We start from the raw sequence: 22627 nt of genomic DNA, 5'->3' as shown, positions 1-22627 counted from the left end.
CAGCTACACAACCTAAAGATTTGCTCTCTGTTCTGCCAGCCTGGAGCTACTCCTGCCTACCCCATATCCTGTGTCACTTGGTGAAACACACACACACACACACACACACACACACACACACACACACTGAGATCACAGAGAGCTGCGGTTTGGTATGGCTGCCAGCAGCATTTTATTCATGGTCTTTGGTTTCCTCCTGTTGGTTTTGCTAGTTGGCCTTCTCTGGGGTATAATCCAAGAGGAGGGTTATTGTTGGCTCCACAATAATGATGCAGGAAAGAGCAGCGACTGTGCCATTCCAGCTTTTTGCTGTTTCAGAACCTGCCTAGACTGAAAGATTTCAGTGCTACTATCAGCAGATCTGCTTTGTCTCTCCCAAGCCCTGCAGGTAACTCCTGCTGTTGGCAGAGGTTCTTGCTGACATGGGTTCAGGTGCCAAGTGTTAAGACATCTGTGTTGGAGCAAACTTGATAATTTTCTGGAACATAGATCAGAGGCAAGTGCATAGCCTCCCTGGTCTTTAAGGATAAACATGAAGGTAGTAGTAGGTTCGACAGAAAAAACTTAGTCTGTTTGGGGTAGTTGTTTTTTTTTAACTACTTTGTTTCTTAGTGCAGAATTAAAGCAGCCAGGCTGGCCATGGATGGCACAGAAAAATATATATGTAATGTTGCATTTATTTTTGTTTTTATTTTTAAAGAATCTATTTATTAATTTTCACCATAAAATTACAACTCCATAGAAACAAAACATCAACAGAAATGTGCTTTTTAAATATTTGAATTGTTCCAACTTTACGCCTTAACTCTGCACTGAATACACTTTAAAAAAATACTTAATTACATATTAACATGTGTCCTTGTAAGGCAGAGCCCAAGTTGGAATTACATGAAAGCTAATTATTGACCAGCTTATGGTATCATAATATTTGATCTAAACTCTCTCATTTCCCCCCCCCCCCTTTTCTCTTGTGCTCTTTGAGCAAGAAAACTCCCAGGGCACTCCCTTTATAATCGCTACAAAATAAACCCTCGCAGTGGTTCTCAACCTGTGGGTCCCCAGATGTTGTTGGACTACAACTCCCATCATCCCTGAGCTCTGGCCTTGCTAGCAATGGGTGATGGGAGTTGTAGTTCAACAACATCTGGGGACCCACAGGTTGAGAAAGGCCGCTAGAGTCTAGATGTTTAATCAAGGCATCTAACAAGTACTGAGCCATTGCCAACAGCTCAGCGTGTGTGTGTTAATTTTTTCATAACAAAGATGCAGGGAAAAAGGTGCATAGGCCCATGAGATTATAGAGCTGCATGAAGATCTGATATGTAAAGGAACTCAAAAACAAGGCTGCCTGTAAATTTCAAAGAGGAAAAACCCGGTGTTTAATTTGGTAAGTTCAAAAGTGGAGGAGATTGCTCAACACTTCTGTGACAGAGAAACCATGTGGGAAAAAATAGGTTGAGTGCTGGCATTTGGCTCTTGTTAAAATAAATATATATGCTCCAAAATGCTAATGATTCTTTTTTAAAGAAATGATAATATAAGGACACAGTTATAGCTTGTGCCAGCAATATTGCCGAGATAATATGCCTTTTGGATAATGTTGTGTGAACACAAGTTATAAATCCAGCATTGGAAAAGCAGGGAGTGAATACTAAATTGGAAGGGAAGCACAACCACAATCTGCTGCCCAAATACTAAGTGAGGGTGGCCAATTTTAAGGCCCCTTCTCTCCCTTCTTGCAGGTTTTAAACCTTAAAATCAGTCCTAGATATGTCAAGAAACTGCTATTAATGAGGGCGCAGAAGGAGAGTGTCTTCTTTGCAGTAGCAAAGTAATTAAGCTACTTTACTGAGAACAGCTCACAAAGATATGAGCATAAATACATATTGTGGGGTTGCTCCTGCTAACATAGCTAAGGAGGGTGGGGACAATCAACCTGGAGGTGTTCATGGCACCTGGAATATCGGATGGATGGATGCAAGCACAAAAGTTTTCTGACCTCAACTTATTACTATTGCCCCCTGACCCTACCCACAGCAAGAGATAGTTCACCAATCCTACTGAGAAGAAAGGTTTTGTAGCATGTCTCCTAATTTGCATTTAGGGTATTAGGGGACATAGCAGGGTTGCTATATATGTCTACACATTAGGGTTTTTTTTAGGCTTGGTCTAGAGATGTATCTTCCTGTTATGGACATCACCTTATGCATTATTTTACTATCCTTATACAGGGTCCTATGCGTCCATATCATCACATGCTAGCTGAAACTAGTTACTCCTGTTGTGAATATATCCTTCCTAACCCCCATTGAAGCTCAATATTAACGTGATTAGGAAAAATCAAAATTAGTTTTAAGGATGTTTCACAAATAAACATATAATCTTTTCATATGCTCTACCGACTGAGCTATCCCAGATTATATTTTATTACACAACTTGTTTTTAATGTTTGATTTTTTTAGTAGTATTTTAAATGAATATTTTCGCTTGTCTCTTGTAAATTGCTTAGAGGTATTTTGTTCTAGTAAGCAAAATATTCATTTTGTTAAATGAATGAATGAATGAAACCCTAGGGAAAGTAGTTATCTGTGAAGCACTAAGGGTCTCCTACAAATAATTCTAAACATCCATTCCAAATTATGATTCTCAAGTTTCTTTAAGAGAAGCCATGGCTGTCAAGGTGGTATGAAACTGACATAAGCATTACACCCAGGGCTATAGGTAGATTTGGATATAGCTGTTCCTTATAGGGGGGGGATCTGTGAAAGGAAAGAAAGAAAGAAAGAAAGAAAGAAAGAAAGAAAGAATCATGCCTCAATGCTGCCTGTTGCTAAGGGCCTCATTTTCAGTGATGTGTGTGTGTTTTGTGGGTGGAAAGACTTGGTATGATTAAGCTTTGTTCTGGTAGATTGAATTTTCACTATACCATATTGAAGTGGTGACGGATTTTTTTGGTAAGAAGATGGAATGTTTAAAAAAAAAAAGCTGTCTGATCTTGTTTTAATTAGAATTCTGCAAGTGAGTTAAATGAAGCAGAACTTCACCCGAGGAAGATGAACAGTGTTTTGTTGTCTTTTTCTGAATGCTAGAAAAGAAGCTGGTATATGCTGATTGAATTTCAAGTAGCAATACAACAAATATGCAAAGGATAATTGTCTCTCAATCCAAAGCTGATTTCCTCTTCAGTTTCCCCTCATATGGGAAAATCAAGGGTCAGCTATTGCAGGGACAACCGAAATCAATTCATTTTTCTGTCTGAAGTGAAGCACAATATGGCATTGTGTGTATAGGAAACTGACCATTGTGGTAATTGAATTTTACTTCACCACATGTCCTCCATTGCACCTGAGGACATCTAGCTAGCTTAGAGGACTGACTGACCCCACTCTGAGCCTCTGCTGCCTGAGGCAGCTGCTCATTCTACCTAATAGTAGAGCTGGCCATGAGACTGTCCACCTTTTTTTCCTCCCACATACTTGTAATATACATTTATGTGGTTGCCACCTGGTGGCGAAAACACTAAAGTGTTTATTGAGAAAAGTTGGAACCGAGCATGCTCAAAGCAGCCTTTTTTTTTAGGAGTGGTTCCAAACTAAAAAACTATGTAGCAAAAGCTAATAAAACCAGTTACTGTTTCATCTTACTAGTGTAACCTACATTACAGAAGTCAGGTGATTAAAGACTTTCACTAGCTGTCTTATTTGTTGCAAAATCCCCAGTGTATTACAGTATTTGTAAGCTTGAAAACCTGCTCTGGAGGAGTGGAGATGTTGTCATGATTGTTACAAGTGCCAACCAATCAGCACTGCACCTAGCCCCTCAACTGCAAACAGTAAGAATGGGTTTCTGCCTATCTCAGTGCTTAAGAGAAGGGCTGTACATCAGATTTACGGTAAGTTGAGAAGGCACAACGTTGCAGTGGGCGCCACTGCTCAAATTATCGATATTTGGACACATCACTTCGGCTGCAAAACTGATACCATAATTCATCAACATAAACTTTATTGCCCTAGCCAAAGGCATAATCCAAAAACATCAGAAATCACTACTTATACAATAAAACCACCATCAAATCTAACATTCTTTGCTACATAGGATAATAGGTAATTCTCATATAAAATATACATATTAAATCTCTGAGTCCGCTGTGCAGGTATCTAATTCTTTTGCCCTAATCTTCCTATCTGCCAAGGCATAATTATTATTTTTTAAAACTTATGAATCATAATTCATTTTCTTTCATTATTTCTTGTTTCTACCAACAGTAATTGACAGAAGCTACTACATTTAAAAATTCCCAATCCTTTATATAATGAAACTACCAATAATCATGGTTGTCATTTTGTTACTACTCACTGTTTATACTGAGCTCTATATTTGACTGGTCAAAAATGTGTTGTAGGTAAATGCATACGCCATAAATGCATACATTATCAATAACACCTAAGGTGATAATGCAGCTAGAGTCATAACCTAAGGAATGGTGCAAAATTGTTATGTGGAATGCTTGGTCTTTCTGGGCTGACCCACCATCCCACTTGGTTTATTAACAACTAAGATTTTTTTCTCGCATTAACTTCAGGATTTCTCTCTCTATATATATATCAGCCTTTCTCAACCTTGGGACCCCAGATGTTGTTTGACTACAACTCCCATCATCCCTGAATACTGGTTCTGGTAGATCAGGATGATCTTATGGGGACCCAAGGTTGAGAAAGGTTGCTCTAGATGATGCTCTGTATCATGGGGAAGCTGTGGACCAGAAGATGTTGTTAGAATCCAACCCACATCAACTTGGTATGATGGAATCCAACAACATCCAGAGATTCTTCACCCCTGATGTAAAATATGCATATCTGAACACTATGCCTCCGAAGAAAGAAAGAAAGAAAGAAAGAAAGAAAGAAAGTAAGTAAGTTACACTTCTGTTCATGGCAAAAGTGAACAGCAGATGAAGCCACTTTTCGTTAGTGTTCTAAAAGTGTCATGATGAGCAAGGATGTCATGTTCCATTGCTCTGTGTGGGTGGGGAGTAACATAAATCAATTTAAAAATAAACCCAGGGTGAATGTACAAATGGGCCCTTATTCCAGGCTATGCTCATTCTTCTGCTTTTTATTTATTTCTGCGCAGCAGCTGTTTAGAAGCGAGCCCCAGAGCATTCTACATATGTATGGTCTGTCCATTTACTTTTTCCATTTACATGCCTTATTTCTGCCAAGGCACTTTACAGTCTTAAGGGACTAAAACAAATGATACAATAACCAAGGTTGGCTGTGGGGGGAGAGTTCAACTGCAGCAGGCCCTGTTGCTCTCTGTGCCTGCCTCTTTGCTCTATATATTTTGGCTGTGTTCATATTTGTTTTTCTTTATTGCACTCCTTTCTTTCAAGAAGCTTAAGGAATGCCTTAGCCTGTGTGTCCCAAGCTGGTCACTGAGATCATCTAAGGGAGTAAAGGACTTATGGGAAAAGAGTTGCTAGAAACTTGAAGGGAACCATAAACTGTAAACTTAAACTACCAGCTGACAGCAATCCTAAACTGGGTTTCCCAGATGCTGGCAGGGCCAGAAAAAAAACAAAGGATTTCAAATCAGCAAATGGAGTTCTTTTCATGTTTGGAATGGTCCTGTTTCCTGGGCCAGTTATGAACAAGGATCTGTAGCTTTTTCTTCCACAGGGTCACAGTGCACAGCTGTGCAACAGAGGCATGCAGAGAACTGGTGTGCATTGACCAACTAGCTATGGACTACTAGCTATGGACTAAGTTACTAACCCAACTAACTTTGGGTTGTGTGGGCAGAAACCTGTTCGATTGATGGACAACAACCAAAGCTGACTGACATACTCTCAAAGTGAGAAGTTTCATGCAAGAACCAAACACATTAGGGTGAAATACCACTATGTGTGTGAGGGGATACAATAATGACTTGTTGAATTGGCATAGAAATGACAGCCAACATTCTGACCAAGCTACTACCAAGAGACAGTCTGGAGAACCTTCAAGTCAATATGAGACTGGGTGGTTCATTAATTGTGCATGCAATTGTTATATTTGCCTGAGAAGGACAACCAGCCTTATATAACCAACATGCTTAAGTCTAATTAATGCATGAAGGGGTTAATGCCATAGAGTAAGCTGTATGGCCAGGCTTAGCTATGTCCACTTCCCTCAGCAATAAGACTATTGTTCCTCTTCAGTTAACCTGAAAAGCTCAGTATGTAAAGAGGTTTGAGCTAGTTGTTCCAGCTCAAATTGCATGGCTCTCATCAGCCATTATTGAATTCCTATAACAATAATTTAGGAACTTTCACCACTTGGAACTAAACTAAGTTTTACTACAGTGTAACCTTTCTGACTGATGTATGGAAAAGCACATAAACCTGACCTTTGGATAGTTTGTAAGTAACTTTTAACTTACTTTGGATAGTTTGTAAGCAACTTTTAACTTACTTTACGTGCAGTCTGTTCCCATGCCGGGGGAAGAGGGAACTATTTTTGAACTAATTTTAAAGGGAACATTTTAAAGGTCTCACAGCCTATACTTCACTGCTTTGCTTTGCTACACATTTTGTGGTTTTAAATCTCTCCTGGGGTTCTCTCACCAAAGGGGACTTGCCCCAAACCTGGACCTTGGCATCCAGGAATTTTTCTTGTGTTTATTTATGATCAAGGCTAGTTTTTGGACTCTGCCAAAATCCCAGCTGCATGTACTTTGGCGTTATCAGTTCCACTGTGTGCCTCAAAAGGACGGCAGTTTTATCTGGCCTGCAGCCAGGGAACTTTCAACAATCAGGAAATCCAGAAGTGGGAAATTTGCAAACCTTAGCAGGAGGCAGGTAGCTGACTGAATAGAAATTTGCTCTTTGATCCTTCAGCAGCACCATTAAAGGCTTATCAGGCTGGGCATCCATCTTACAAATGAATGGGGCCTGCCACTTTAATAGCCGTTGGGTGAGCCAACACCACACCAAGTTAAATTGTGCCAAAGAGTGTCATTAGTGGTCTAATATGTTGCCTAATCCGATGGCCTGCAGTTTGTTGATTTTTTAAATGTCACCATGTTTTCAATAATCATAAACATCAGCCCAATACCATTTCTGCTAGTGTTAGTTAATGTTCTGCATGAGTTTCCTCCCTGCAAAAGGTGGAACATGATACATGATGGCAGGCTTCACAGGGCTGGTGTGGATGATGCACAAAGGACTGCAGGAAACCTTGCGTGCTAAGGATATGTCAGCATGGGTTTTTCCAGTGCTTCCAATGTAGCTTTCAAATAAACCTAACCCCACCTCAGTGGTCTTCTTCCATACCCTCCTTTCCCAATCCAAGTCAACATTTACATTGGGGACATATTGTGTTTGTTTACAAATGTGCAAGCTGAGTGGGTGTTGCAGGATGCAGAAGCAAGCACACAGGTTGGAAGTGTCAGTCCTCCTGGCATCCTAAATCCAAATCAGTTTTCCATCAGCTGTATTGAAATTGCTGCTATTAAGCTCTTCTTGCACATATTGGTTTGAGCTTCTACCCTGTGATTCCAGAGGCCCATTCGCGCAGCCTGCAGCAAGCAGAGGGAGACAGAACTGCCTATCTCAGATTTGCTCAGCTTGGCACATGACCCAATCTGCCGTGATGTGGTATAATGTTTTCCACATGTTTGTCAAGCAAGCTGTATGTTTGTCAGGATCTTTATGTAGGCAGTTCTCAGAGACAAGTTTGAATCTGGTAGGTAAGGCTGTTATGAAGTCTCATGTTCACACAGCTTTCAGAAATGCAATCAAAATAAGTGTAGAAAATGTTTATCAAGAGGCAAATGTGTGGGGGCGTTTTGAGAGAGCTGCAATTTTTGACAGAAAATACATAAAGTACAATCAGTTGCAAATTATGCCTGATATTGGCAGCTCTCTTTATAATAGAAGGTAATGAAAAAGAGGATTTTACGTGGTACGACAAGGTTAAAGCACATAAAGCATTTAAAAACCATATTGTCAGGAAAGCATTGTTCAATGTCTGGATAAGATATAAAGACTTGTTGGAAAGTAAAACCCCAAGGTGGCTGTCGCCAATGGAAGCTAAGTCTCAGAAAAAGCTCAATATGGAGGCCAAATGGCCAAAATATTGGGAAATTTTGGAGCAAGAAGGTGACAAACTGAAATTGCAGAGTTTTGAGAAATTAAAAGATAAAGTGCGAGATTGGCTTCATTATTATCAAATAAGAGAGGCCTATAATTTGGATAAAAAAATTGGCTTCCAGGTGGAGAAATCAAAATTGGAAATAGAATTGTTAGAACCTAAAACCAAGATATTGTCAAGAATGTATAACTTGCTGTTAAAATGGAATACACAGGATGAAACGGTCAAATCAGCTATGATTAAATGAGCGCAGGATATAGGTCATAACATTATGTTTGCTGACTGGGAGCAGTTGTGGACCACCGGTATGAAGTTTACGGCATGTAATGCCTTAAAGGAGAATATTATGAAAATGATTTACAGGTGGTACATGACCCCAGTTAAGCTTGCAAAAATTTATCACCTACCTGACAACAAGTGTTGGAAATGTAAAGAAGCTGAGGGAACATTCTTTCATCTTTGGCGGACTTGCCCAAGGTTTAAGGCTTACTGGGAAACGATCTATAATGAACTGAAGAAGGTACTTAAATTTACCTTTGTAAAGAAACCAGAGGCCTTCCTTTTGGGCATAGTCGGCCAATTGGTGCCAAAGAAAGACAGAACATTTTTTATGTATGCAACAACAGCAGCAAGAATACTTCTCGCTAAATATTGGAAGACACAAGATTTACCCACCGTGGAAGAGTGGCAGATGCAAGTGATTGACTATATGGAGATGGCAGAAATGACTGGCAGAATCCGAGACCTGGGAGAAGAGTCGATGGAAGAGGATTGGAAAAAGTTCAAGGATTATCTACAGAAATATTGTAAAATGTTTGAATGTTAAAATGATGTGGGATGTGAAGGTAACATGGCATTTGGGATATGGTTAAAAGAGGTATGAAAAAAGAACTTTAAAAAAAGAGAAGGGGGGTATGACTAGAATAATATTATGTCAAAGTATATAAGGTGGAGTAAAGGACCAAGATAATGGAAACTAGAGACATAATAAGTGGGAACATATAAATTATAAATGAGGTTTGAAAGAGGGTTAGAATTTGCTGAATTTGACGGAATAAAGAGGAACACAAAAAAGGGAGAGGAGGTCAGGAAAGAGGGATATAGAACCTTGAAATTTAAAAGTGGATTTTTATTTTTTATTTTTTATTTTCTTTATTAAGTGTGTATTTTCTGTTTTCTGTTTTGATTTATGTGAGCGTTTGTTTTATGTGATTCTATGATTTCTATGTTTTGTAAAATCCTAATAAACATTTATTATAAAAAAAAAATAAAAAGAGGATTTTACTTGTAAAAATAGTGTTTTTGCAGAATACCATCCTCCTATGTACTATGCATCAAAATGTAAAAGCTGAGCTAGTCATTATGTTTGCTTATGGGATGAAGAGTATAAAACAGTGTGACCAAAGCTCAGAGCAAACATATTGTAAACATTTTAAGAAGTCTGGGAATGTTCTGCGGGTCTTTATAAGGGAACATTTGACTTCCATAACCCAGATGTAAGGGTAGCTGGGGTGGGGACAAATTGTGTGATGAAATGCAAACAAAAATCTGTCATGTGCCAACTTTCTCTGCCTTTCCCCCTCCCTCCTTTGAAATAGCAATACAGGTTTCTGCATTGCAAAGATCCAGACTCAGCCTAACTCTTTCCAAATGACTTTGTGGTTGTATTTTTAATGTGTACTAGTGCTGAAAGATCATATTGTTACCATGCCAAAAACTGGCCCCTGTCCAGATATGACATTGCTGCCCCCAAATTGAAATGAAGATGCGTTTCTTTATGAAACATGTGCGGGACTAAACAAAAGCAAATCAAGTAAAAATGCATTGCTAATTGCTGTTAAAATCTAAGCACTAGGGTTGCTCTAAAAGTGATTAGGCAGTCACCAAGCAATTTATTTTGGAATGGTATTTCCTTACTCTAGGCCCCTGATGGTTTCATGTTTGAGGTTTTGCTTTAAACTGTTCAGGACTATTGGCGGAGAGTGTTTGTTTGTACTAAGCTAAATCACTGGAGAAGATGTTGCTTAGTTTGTACTCTGCTAACTGGAGGCACAGTGTTTCCAGCTTGAGAGGCATTAATTGAAATCCATATGCAACCTGGTCCCTTCACATCTCTGCCCTTCTCTCTGCAGTCAAGGTTGCAACTCTTAAGGAAGCAGGTGCATGCATAGTATGGGACAGACCCTTCAGAGCAGTTGGCTTGCAGTGGGAATAGTACTGCTAAGGCATTTCAGGGTGTCTTGCAGACCTGGTGGGTTTGATCATTCTTAGCTGTTCAAGGAACTGAAAAGTTTTTATCTGTTGTGACCTTGTCTTGTGATTGTGTGTTGTACATTCAGTTTAATAAGTTTAAGGCTGCAGTTCTATCTTTTTAGGAAATAAGGCCTATTGTTCACAGTGAGACTTACTTCCAGGTAAGCACACACAAAGAAAACAAACATTTTATATTCTTATAAGAAAAATGTTCGGCTTCTGCCTCCCATCAGTTTCTCTGATCAAAACGATGCCGTTTCCAAGGCGGATGAAGGCAGACGCCAAACCATTTTGCTGTAAGAATTTAAAATGTCTGTTTTGTTAGTCATATTGAAACCATAGTGGGAACCGAAGCCTAGTCTTCCCTGTTTTGCTAGAAGCCTCTTTGATGACTCAGGCACCCTTAAGAACAGCTCTCTCAGCTGGCTGATTCGAAAGGCAAACATGCTGAATAACTACAGTCAATTCAATAAAACTTGGTTGGCAAGACAAGCAGAGAGAACACTGGGCCATTTACAGGACCCCGATAGCCTCACAAAAGTGGACATCCTTGGCTCAGGTCCAGACTTTGCAGATTCTAAGGGGTTTTGTTTGCTTCTTGTCTTAGTCGGTGGTATTACTTTTATTCACTTCTCATTGCACTCTCTTATTTCTCCACCTCTTTCTTTCATCTGCACATAAAGTCCTGGGTTTTGAGCTGGTAGAATGGGCCTCAGAATTAAACACCTCCTTAGACATGGATCCTGGTGCGTTCAATGCAGGCATGTTGCCACTACTCTTTGTAAAACACTTTGTGGTGTTGTTTAAAATTTATGGATATGGAACAACTGATTGGTTCAAAATTGGGAAAGGAGTACGACAAGGCTGTATTTTATCTCCCTGCTTATTTAATTTATATGCAGAATACATCATGCATAAGGCTGGGCTGGATGAATCCCAAGCTGGAATTAAGATTGCCAGAAGAAATATCAACAACCTCAGATATGCAGATGACACAACCTTGATGGCAGAAAGTGAGGAGGAATTAAAGAACCTTTTAATGAGGGTGAAAGAGGAGAGCGCAAAATATGGTCTGAGGCTCAACATCAAAAAAACGAAGATCTTGGCCACTGGTCCCATCACCTCCTGGCAAATAGAAGGGGAAGAAATGGAGGCAGTGAGAGATTTTACTTTCTTGGGCTCCATGATCACTGCAGATGGTGACAGCAGCCACGAAATTAAAAGACGCCTGCTTCTTGGGAGAAGGGCAATGACAGGCCTAGACAGCATCTTGAGAAGTAGAGACGTCACCTTGCCAACAAAGGTCCGTATAGTTAAAGCCATGTTTTTCCCAGTAGTGATGTATGGAAGTGAGAGCTGGACCATAAAGAAGGCTGATCGCGAAGAATTGATGCTTTTGAATTATGGTGCTGGAGGAGACTCTTGAGAGTCCCATGGATGCAAGAAGATCAAACGCATCCATTCTTAATGAAATCAGCCCTGAGTGCTCACTGGAAGGACAGATCGTGAAGCTGAGGCTCCAGTACTTTGGCCACCTCATGAGAAGAGAAGACTCCCTGGAGAAGACACTGATGCTGGGAAAGATGGAGGGCACAAGGAGAAGGGGGCGACAGAGGACGAGATGGTTGGATAGTGTTTTCGAGGTTACCAGCATGAGTTTGACCAAACTGCGGGAGGTAGTGGAGGACAGAGGTGCCTGGCGTGCTCTGGTCCATGGGGTCACGAAGAGTCGGAAACGACTAAACGACTAAACAACAACAACAAAATTTATGAAACAAATGAAATAAACAAACCACTCAGCAGTGGTTTCCTAATATGTAGGGGGGAAAATCAGGAATTGCCTGCCTTGCAGCATTTGGGACTTTTTAGTTTAGGGAGAAGGCGAGTGACATGACAGATGTTTATAAAATTATACATGGAAAGGTGATAGAGAGAAGTTTTTTCTTCCCTCTGTCATAATACTAGAATATGTGGGCACCCACTGAAACTGAATTTTGGAAGATTCAGGGCAGAAAGCGTATTTTTTGCTCTATAAGACTCACTTTTCCCCTCCTAAAAAGTAAGGGGAAATGTGTGTGCATCTTATGGAGTGAATGCAGGCTGCGCAGCTTTCCCAGAAGCCAGAACAGCAAGAGGGATTGCTGCTTTCACTGTGCAGCGATCCCTCTTGCTGTTCTGGCTTCTGAGATTCAGAATATATTTTTTATTGTTTTCCTTCTCCAAAAACTAGGTGCGTCTTGTGGTCTGGTGTGTCTTATAGAGCGAAAAATACGGTAATTCTTTATGCAGCGCATAGTAAAACTATGGAACTGTCTTTCCCTTCAACATCTGAAGGCAGCCCTGTTCAGGAGGTTTTTAATGTGTGACATTTTAATGTATTTTTAATCATTGTTGGAAGCCGCCCAGAGTGGCTGGGGAAGCCCAGCCCGATGGGCGGGGTACAAATACTATATTATTATTATTATTATTATTATTATTATTATTATTATTATTATTATTATTTTCAAAGGGCCACCTGAAGCAGGTTGCTGTAAGCACACCAGAGCTGGCCTGGGCAAGCACTGCAGCAAATACATGGGAACACCAACATGTTGCAGAATTGTTTATAGCACATGTAAAACCATAACTAGATCTTTGTGCTAAAGGACAAGCAGTCAGCGGGCAATATTCCATATTATGCTATTCCTAGAAGCTTTGTTCAAAGGAGAATGCATGCTTAAGTAGATCTACTGGAGCACACTTTGGACCTTAAGATCATGGTAGGTGTACAATAGATGCACAGGGTTTGTGAAAGCTCAGGGCTGCCCCAGTGGTCCAATTTAGTGCAAAACGGTGCACATTGCAATCTAGGAAGAGGTGGTTGAAAGCTGTTATCTGGGCTGTTTAAGACATGCTGAGATTACAGAAGTAGGAGGAGCTCCTGGCTGAGAGTTTATTCCTGCTCTCTCTGACGTTTTTTGTTTAGATGGGGAGTGGACTAGCCTTTGCCTTTAGACAGCAGGAAGAGTGAATCTGTAGAGGAGTATTAGTTTTTAATATAAAAAAGATAGGTTGCTGATGTTTTTGTCGCCTTAAATGTTTGTAAGTTATATTTTATTGCTTGCACTTTATTACTGGTGGATATTTTGTTGGGGGGTTGTTGCTGTTTTTTTTTTTGTATCTAGATCTTGTTGTGAATCACGTGATAATTGTTCAGTTTGGTTGTGTATTTTTTAAATGTTCATTTATTGTTTATTACTACTTTCGCTATGTTGCAGCTATGTGTCCTTTTCCTGTTGCAAGCCGCCTTGAGCATGGTTTGAACTGTGGAACTGTGGCACACGAATAAAATTATGTATGTATGGAATGGCAGAGCCTGCCCTGGGGTGGAAGATCACGCCTCTTCTGCATTTCTAGTTTGTCTAAATTTGCCTTGCCTCTCCGTCAATCTCTTGCTTTGCTATCTACAGTATTTTCAACACATGCAAGGTATATGACATTAAAAAATGGCTCTCTTGTTTTGTATTCTGCCTTCAACAGCAGCAAAGCACACACATGCATGCAGAGTATAATGCCATACACATGAAAAGGTCCTTGAAAAAGCAAAGGATTAGTATCAGGCATGGCCAAACTCGGCCCTCCAGATGTTTAGGGACTACAGTTCCCATCATCCCTGACCACTGGTCCTGTTAGCCAGGGATGATGGGAGTTGTAGTCCCAAAACATCTGGAGGGCCGAGTTTGGCCATGCCTGGATTAGTTCGACCCTCGCCCCACCCCACATTTGAACATGGACAATTAAAAAAAAATCATTTGAAAACGAAAAAGCTTGTTTATTCCTATGGTATGCACTTACCAAAATATTCTTTAAAATATGATAAGACTTTTAAGCAGCGCAGAGGCTATGTACCCCTTCGTCCACCTTTGCCCAGCTGAAGCCGTTTCAGCTGTTTCGGACTACAAATCCCATCCCACGCAGGCCGGGGCTGATGGGAGTTGTAGTTCTAAACAGCTGGCAGGGCTTCAGCTGGCCAAAGGCTTGCCTTCGCCAGCAGCTTCACGTCCAAACCGTGTAGTAAACCTTTCGCCTGCAGCTGCGGCTTCGCCCTCGGCCAGCGGCAACCAGCGCCACCTGCCGGCCGCGCGTCTGGCAGAGAAGGCAGCTTGGGCACGACCGACGCAGCCTTTCGCAACGGCGCCTTGCCCGAAGCGGGGGAAGGAAGGAGCCGCCTTCCTTCTGCAAACCCAGAAAGCGCGTTTGTGCACAATCGCGGCTCTCCCGCCGCCTTACCCAGACCAACAACGTTTGCAGCGCAGGAAAACTCAAAGTACAAGTATCCAAGCATTATTATTATTTTTTTACCGAGGGGGGGGTTTGCTCCTCGTAGGGAAGAATATTGATGCCCTTTTCGGAATATCATTCCCTTTATTTATTTTTTAAAGAGGGTGGCATAGCATGGCTTATGCAGCTAAGCCCCGATTTCAAAGCGGGATCAACCGATTCCTCCCCAATCTTGGCTCCATCTGCTCAGGCGATGATCAAGAGTCCCGGGGATGTCCTTGAAGACGGGATCCCCCGCCGAGATCTTTCCTCGGCTCGACCTTGGTTCTGGAGACACGCGGAGGGGCGTGGGCCGCGGGGCGGGGCGCGCGCTCTGCGTTGGGGGGGAGAGAAAGTTGTCTTTCGTGATTTTGCACTTCCTGTTCGGCGGCAGCGTCGTCGTCCTCCTCCTCGATTGCGAGGAATATATATATATATACACGCGCGCGCAGAGCTTGGCGACTGCCTTCCCGGGCTGGGTTTCCTTGCTCGCTCGCGCGCGCTCCTTTCCCCTGGATCTTGTGCAAGCAGCTGTCAGAAAGCGTCCTCGCTTGCAGAGCGCGAAACGGGAACCGCAAGCAGTGCTGGGTGATCTGCTCACCTCCCTCCCTCCCTCTCCGGGTCACTTGTGTTTGCAAACTGCAGCCGCCTGCCTGCCTGAGAGTCTTGTTTTGCAGCGCGAAAGGAAACCAGCTCTTCAACGCGAATTGCATCTTTTCCTCCTCCTCCTTCTCCGTAGTGGTGGCTGGCGGTGGGGCGGACCTGGGCACTGGAGCCCAGACTTGGCACTACAGAGCAGAGAGGGAGGGGGGGGCTGCTTTTCTGCAAAACAGCCTCCGCATTCAGATTAATCTGCGCGATTACTCTCAATTGTGTTGGGTGCACCTCCTTGCTTTCGCCCTCCGGGCACGCTGACTCAGAGGACATGCCCATCTCCTGCTGCGCAGGGGGAAGGAAACTTTTGCAGCCGCCCAGAAGCGCGGGCTGCTTCTGAGTCGGCCCAGGAGTTCCCTGCTGCAGCCTGAGCTTTGGCTAGCTTTCTCGCAGCCTTCCAACCATTGCGCTTTTTTTCTGCACGATGCGAGGCGCCTTCTTTCGCTTCTCCTTCCCAGACCCATCCCGTGCCCTTGAGGACCCCGAGCAGCCGCTGTGGTCGTAACACCCCCCCTCCCTCCAAGCTTGGGACGTCCCTCTTTACAGCCAAAGGCTCTGGAAAAACAACGCAATATAAAACGAGGAGCTCAAACGACCCATCACTTGGCGCGGAGGAGCTTGGAGAGGGTTAGCCGAAGAGCCTGGCTGGAGGAGAGACCTGGCCGGGCCGGTTCCCGCGGGCCTCTCCTCCGACCTTCCCGTCGGAAGGGACATCGGAGAGATGGGAAGCACCGCTATGGACACCAAGAAGAAAGATGCAGCGCCCGGTGGCAAGAAGAGCAGCGGCCAAAAGAAGCGCCTTCTGCGAGTCCACATCCCAGTAAGTTGCGCCTGCCTGGTCGATCTCGTTCTCTCTCCCTCTCCTTTCCCCCTGCTCGATTCCTAGCACTGGTAAAGACCGAAAATCGAGTTATTATTGTCTCCTCTTTTCTCTGGCCAATTAAGAGCTATAGAGAAGTTGATGCACCTCTCCTCCACCCCCCGCCCAAGGATTATGTTATCTCCTTTGCAGCGCGAGCTCTCTCTTTTGCAGCAACAGGTTGGGAGGGGGGTGGGGCACGAAAGGAATGTGCTCATGCCTGTCACTCAAAAGCCACAATTGGGGAACGGCTCTTTTTTGTGGGGGGGGGGGTATGGTGGAAAAGGGTGAGAGCAATGGGGCAGCCGTGCCCTGACACTTTGGCAGCCACCCTTTTTCTAGGGAGGGATTTATGTGCAATGCAACCCCTTTTAAGAAAACGTGTTTACATTTTATAAGCCACCCATCCAGCCAAGCTGTCTGGAAGGTTATGCAATAAAATACGACGGAAAATGTATTTTGAAGCACAGTGCAAAATAAAACAAAAGCTCCTGGAGAGAGAAGCAACCCCCCCCCCCAGCAAACTCTGTCCCCATTAAAGCAGGTTTAAAGCACAGCAAGGGGGTAACGTGGTGCAAGCAATAGTAACAGCCCTGAAGCAGCTGTGTATTGGAATTAAACGGCCTGGGGGAGCAGGAAGGAGCATAGGCACCAGGTGAGTCTCTGGGGGTGGCATTCCTTACTCAGAAGTAAGCCCCATGGCATTCAATGGGACTAATGCTCAATGAGCGTGCACAGGTTTTACAGCCTCAGTCTGGTTTCTCTGCCAGCTGGTCGTGGGCTCCAAACGCTTCCCAAGGCTCAGAGAGGTGAAGCCCAGTTTGAGGACTGTGATGCTACACAGACACCCACATGCATCTGCTTAAACCAGATTCCAGCCTGAATGGAAAACCTGCATTAGCCAGATCGTACAAGTGAATTAAAAAATAAAGCATTGGTTGCCTGCCTTCTACTCACGACAAGCTCACATTCATGCAAACTGCTGCACGGAGACTTAAGAGGGGGCTTAATTTGCAACCCTACACTTGCTTCCCCGTATAGGGTTGTACTGCGAAGGTGCGCTTGATCACCATACAGTACTTTTAAAGCGGCTCTTTGGGTTTGAAGCTGTCCTGGGATCTAAGCAACTTTTGCCTTGAGGGTCGGGCACTTCTCACTGTGCTGCTCCTGGAGAACATTCGCTAAGATGGTGTCCTCCACATGTTTTGGACTTTGACTCCAATAGGCTGCCTGGGACTTATGGGAGCTGTAGTCTGAAACATTTGGAGGGCACCTGGCTGGCAGAGACTGCTTTAGACAGGGCGGTATACAAATTTAATAAATAATAGTAATAATAACTGCTTTGTGAGAAGTTCCAGGATGAAAGGTCCTCACTGCTAAGCCATACGAGAACACAAAATGTTCCTTTGTATGTTGAGTTCCAGGACACGGTCTATCCAAGTTTTCTTGTGCACCATATATAGGATATTGATATGGTGCACCATATATAGGATCACGCTTCCATTAACCCTTGATGTCCTGTTTGCCATAAGCTAAAATGGCTTAGATAACCCATAAGAAGGCATTGAAAGAGTAGAAAATGTCCACCTTCATCTTCTGATCTGATCTGCAACAGAATGAGATGGTAGCATCTCAAGGTGGCCAAATAGCCTCCACCACTTCAAACTGATGGTGGTGGGCTTGCATTTAGGATGGCTCTTCTCCCCCATGCAAAGGGTGCACACCTCAAAAGAAAACAAACATCCATGGAAGCAGAAGCTAGTGCAACAGAAACCCTGGAGCACTGTGGCAAGACAATGCCGTAGAAACAAAACTGAGCTAGATGGACCAGCTGGACTCAGTATATAGCAGCTTCTGATGTTCCCTAGTGTGTTAGTTTTTTGCGGACAGTTGAAAGTGGTCTCCATGCTACCCTTTTCACTTATTACTTGTATTGATCAGAGTTGGGAAAGTAGAGGTATAAATCCCAAGGGGCGAACTCTGTTGACTGTAGCACAGGGCATCACAATTCCCGTTTCCTGTGAAAAGAGGGGCGACCCAGTGGAACTGCACTTCTTCAGTGGGACTCTTGAGCAAGCAGAAGTTTGTGAGCGCTTGCTGCGACGTTCCTTGATGCCTGTGGGCATGTTCTGTAGCTCCACATACTTTTCCTCGGGCGTGACAGGTATTCTCTCTCACTGGCGTTCAGACATTGAAGCATCGCTGAGTAGTGAGAAGAGCATTGGAATAAACTATGCACAATCTGATAGTGAGGAACAGGTTCGCTTGTAATAATGCCCTTCCTGTGAGTTGCTTTGTGAGCACGGGGAAGTGAAAAATGGTTTTGCACGCGGAAGTGAGAAGCACCTTAACCCACATACCTGTCGCCACACGAACAGGATCCCAGCCTGACTCAGTATCAGTTATTTATTGTTGGCCTGTGAATTTATATGTTCGGTCATCAACACAGATGACAATCCCTAGTCTGTGTGCATATGCGTTGAGGGCAGAGGAGGGTGGAAGTTTAACTGTTTTTGAATCTTCCTCACTGTGATTTGGCCATTCAGTAAGTTGTCAGAAGCACAGGAAACTTCCTTACAATGATTCAGTTCATTGGAGGCAACTCCTAGGGGCTGAGATTCCTTCGCCCCCCCATAAAATATTTGAGCCCCCCCCCAAATTGATGGGCATTGCTATTAAATGGTGTGTGGGTGTGGGTGGGTGTGCCACTTCATGTGATCAGTTACGTGGGGCAGGGCTTACCTGCCCCCCATATTCAAGTTGACACCCATGATTCAGTTTCAGACCATTGGTTGATCTACCTAAGTATTGTCTACATCCAGTGTTCGATATTCACAAGGCATTCTGTTCTGGCGACTGTAACCCTGGTTTAAGGAGCTATTTGGCACCTAGCTTATATATCTGAGTTTCTAACACTACATCAGAGGGTGGGGAACCAGTGGCCCTCCATATATTGTTGGGTTCTGCCTCTGTCCAGCATGGCCAGTGGTTAGGGATAATTGGAATTGTAGTCCATCAACGTTGGAGAGCCACAGGTTTGAAACTGGCTGCCGTTGGCTGTCCATACTTTTGGAAAGAGTTCTTTCCTGGTCACCATCTGAAGATGCCAGGGTTTGAATCCAAAACCTTCTGCATGCAAAGCATGTTCTCTACCCACCCCCATTTTAATTTGCTTTAAATTATTTTATGAACCTCCAGCCTACAGAGTGACAAGCTCTTAGTAGCCTCACCTTCGTCCTAACCACACTTTATTGGAACTGAGGCTGTAAAGATTATGGTATAATCTCTCACACACTCACCTGGAAATTACACCTCTTGAACACAGTGGGACTTGTTCCCAAATAAACACATACGGGATTGTGCCGCAAACTCTCATTTAACTCAGTGGGACTTGCTTCTGGGTTTAGGACTGACCTGTGGTCATGTTGGGAGAATAACCGCTATTTTGTGGCATGCAACCAGGTGCGTGTGTGGAGGTCTGTGTGCATTGACTGCCTCTGCAAGGCAGATTGCTGGCTGGTTGGAGCAGTCAGAGAGTGTGTTAGGGTTGAAGTGGATGAACAGCTACTGGGAAAGTTTCCTGCTTTCTGTCACAGAACAACAACAAAAGGGATGTTGTGCTGCTTCTGTGTTGACTGTGGGCAGAGGAATTTCCTCAAATGTCAGATATCCCCTTTTCCTCAAGGGCAGGGACCCAGTCATATGTGCAAAAAGAGAAGTGTTACCACTATTGATGATTTGCATTACCGACCTTTACCAGCAGGCGCCAGGATAGGTTACAGGTGGCGCTGTGCTCTAAACCACTGAGCCTCTTGAGCTTGCCGATCGGAAGGTCGGCGGTTCGAATCCACGCGACGGGGTGAGCTCCCTGTCCCAGCTTCAGTCAACGTAGCAGTTTGAAAGCACACCAGTGCAAGTAGATAAATAAGTACTGCTGTGACGGGAAGGTAAACAGCGTTTCTGTGTGCTCTGGCACTCTTCACAGTCCTCCGTGCGCCAGTAGTGGTTTAGTCAAGCTGGCCACATTACCAGAAAGCTGTCTGTGGACAAATGCTGGTTTCCTCAGCTTAAAGTGAGATATAATAATAATAATAATAATAATAATAATAATAATAATAATAACAACAACAATAATTTATTTATACCCCGCCCTTCTGGCTTGGTTTCTCTAGCCACTCTGGGCGGCTTCCAACAAAAGATTACAAATACATTAAAACAGTCATTAAGAACTTCCCAAAACAGATGATATGAGAGCCACACCCCCATAGTTGCCTTTGACTGGACTTAAGTGTCCAGGGGTCCTTTCCCTTTTACCTTCTACCTTTAAAGCAATATAATATTCAGAATTAAAAACAGAACATATTACAGTCACAGGTAGGGTGGGCTCTGAAAACACACCTCTCAAGGGTCAAAAGCCAGGCTAAATAGGGCGACATCCTGCCAAGAGCAGACGGGATAGCCAAGTCTTTCAATTGTCCTCACATTTGTGGTGGCAGCCAGAGAATTGTGTGCACAAGTGCCTGTTTTTTGCTCTTCATGTGTGCCACAAAAGTAGTGTACATAGCACCTCTTCCCTCACCCCGAGCTTTTCTTGAGATAGCTTATTGGTGCATTTCCTCTAATCTGTCTCAAATGAGAACTTCATTTATTTTTATACCAAGGCACACAAAAATAAACTAGGCAGTGTCTTGGTTGAAAATGGAAGGTTCCTTAACCATTGCCCCACTTGAGGTAAATATCCGAAGAAATGCACCAATAAACTGAGATGAAGAGTTTAAAGATGGACTCCTTCAGCTCTTTCTAGATGCTGCCTTTATTGCATAACAAGTGCAGTCAATAGGCGTTGGAAACTCGTGCAACAAATTTCTCTCCCCTTTCCCCTCAGGTTAGTGTGGCTTGTTGGGTTGGGATAAAGTTGCGACATTCTGGCATGCGGACTGTATTATTTTTGTCATTGGTAAAATCCACCCCCTCTCCTTACTTAGCAAGAGTATTTGTTGTGATAGAGAGAGAGAGAGTCCAGCATGGAACATGATTGAGCAAGAATCAGGAATGCCCCGTATGCAAGAACACTTTTGACTGAGGTGATTTTGGCTCTGGTTTGTGTGTGTTTTTAACTTGGCGAGGCTTTTCTTGCGATGCTTCTTCCTTGTGGTAAAATTGCCAGCTTCTACATCCTGTTGAAGAACAGAATGCTATGGCTGATTTTATTTATTTGTGCAATATTTATGTATATTTCCCAGTAATTTATTTATTTTATATTTATATATCCTCCAAGGAGTTTAAAGTATCATGTGCGGTTCTCCTCGTCTTTGTTTTATCCTCATGGCAACCCTGCGAGGTGGGTTAGGTTAGTAATAATAATAATAATAATAATAATAATAATAATAACAACAATAATACATTTTTATTTATACCCCGCCCTTCCCGGTTCAGTAACTTGGCTCAGGGCAACTAACAACAAACTTAAAACACTTAATTGTAGAAGTAGCATAAAATACAGTATAAAAACATGAATAACAATAAAATTCAAAAATCAATTTAGGGGAAATAAGCATTAACTAATCCCCAGAGCTAGCTGGCTGAATTGGTCCTACTTGGGCCAGTGAGGAGGCCAGGGGAGAATTAGCTGTGGGGTCTCAGAGCCGGTAATCTTCATAAAAGGGGAGGGGGAGGGAAGAGAAGTGAAATAAAAGATCAGGCTGAATTCAAATTAAAGGCCAGGCGGAATAGCTCTGTCTTACAGGCCCGAAGGAAGGAGGTTAAATCCTGCAGGGCCCTAGTCTCATGGGACAGAGCATTCCACCAGGTCGGAGCCATCACTGAAAAGGCCCTGGCCCTGGTGGAGGATAGTCTGACTTCCTTAGGGCCCGGGACCTCTAAACTATGGTTATTCATGGACCTTAAGGTCCTCTGCGGGGCATACTAGAAGAGGCAGTCCCGTAAATACGAGGGCCCTAAGCCACAAAAGTAAGAGAGACAGGTGCAAGGTCACCCAGTGAGCTTCATGGCTGAGTGGAGATTTGAACACTGGTCTCCCAGGTCCTGGCCCACCACCCTAACCAGTATACCACACTGCTCCCTGGGCCATTTACAGTCATAATTGAAGCCATGTGAAGAAACAGGACACAAACATGGGCTGTGAAACGAAATAAGGCAAAGTTGCTGCTTGCAGAGTTTCAAAAGAACTCATTTTATGGCAGATGTGTCCTGTACCGACCCCATCAAAAGTGGCTGTGAAAATTGGACCATTGAAGGAAAAGAGAGCGTTTTGCTCCATTCATACCAAAACATGGTTTAAGGACATTTAACCTTGGTTTGGCACGATCTCTGAAATGTACAAGCCACATTTTGTTATTGGCTGGTAAAGTAGAAATTGTATTTTGAAGTCGGCGCTTTCAGGCCACTGTTTATGCCAATCTGCATTGAG

The 22627-nt window shown here is 43.2% G+C and overlaps 1 protein-coding gene across 2 annotated transcripts in view; it reads left to right on the top strand.

Moving 5' to 3' along the window:
* Nucleotides 1–15149: 15149 nt before the first annotated feature.
* PRKAG2 (protein kinase AMP-activated non-catalytic subunit gamma 2) overlaps nucleotides 15150–22627 on the top strand; it is a 202118-nt gene continuing 194640 nt past the window's right edge. Inside the window, exon 1 of one of the 2 annotated variants that reach the window (XR_008327131.1) lies at nucleotides 15150–16158. Coding sequence is in view for 1 of the 2 variants with exons in the window: in XM_053359547.1 (XP_053215522.1) it covers nucleotides 16060–16158 (99 nt within the window). In the remaining variant the exon portion in view is untranslated. The remainder of the gene's footprint in view (nucleotides 16159–22627) is intronic. The other variant, XM_053359547.1, reaches the window with a different exon arrangement.

The sequence above is a fragment of the Podarcis raffonei genome, chromosome 12 (genome assembly GCF_027172205.1).
Source record: "Podarcis raffonei isolate rPodRaf1 chromosome 12, rPodRaf1.pri, whole genome shotgun sequence".
Taxonomy (NCBI): domain Eukaryota; kingdom Metazoa; phylum Chordata; class Lepidosauria; order Squamata; family Lacertidae; genus Podarcis; species Podarcis raffonei.
Note: the sequence above shows the minus strand (reverse complement) of the source record. Positions and strands in the feature narration are given on the sequence as shown.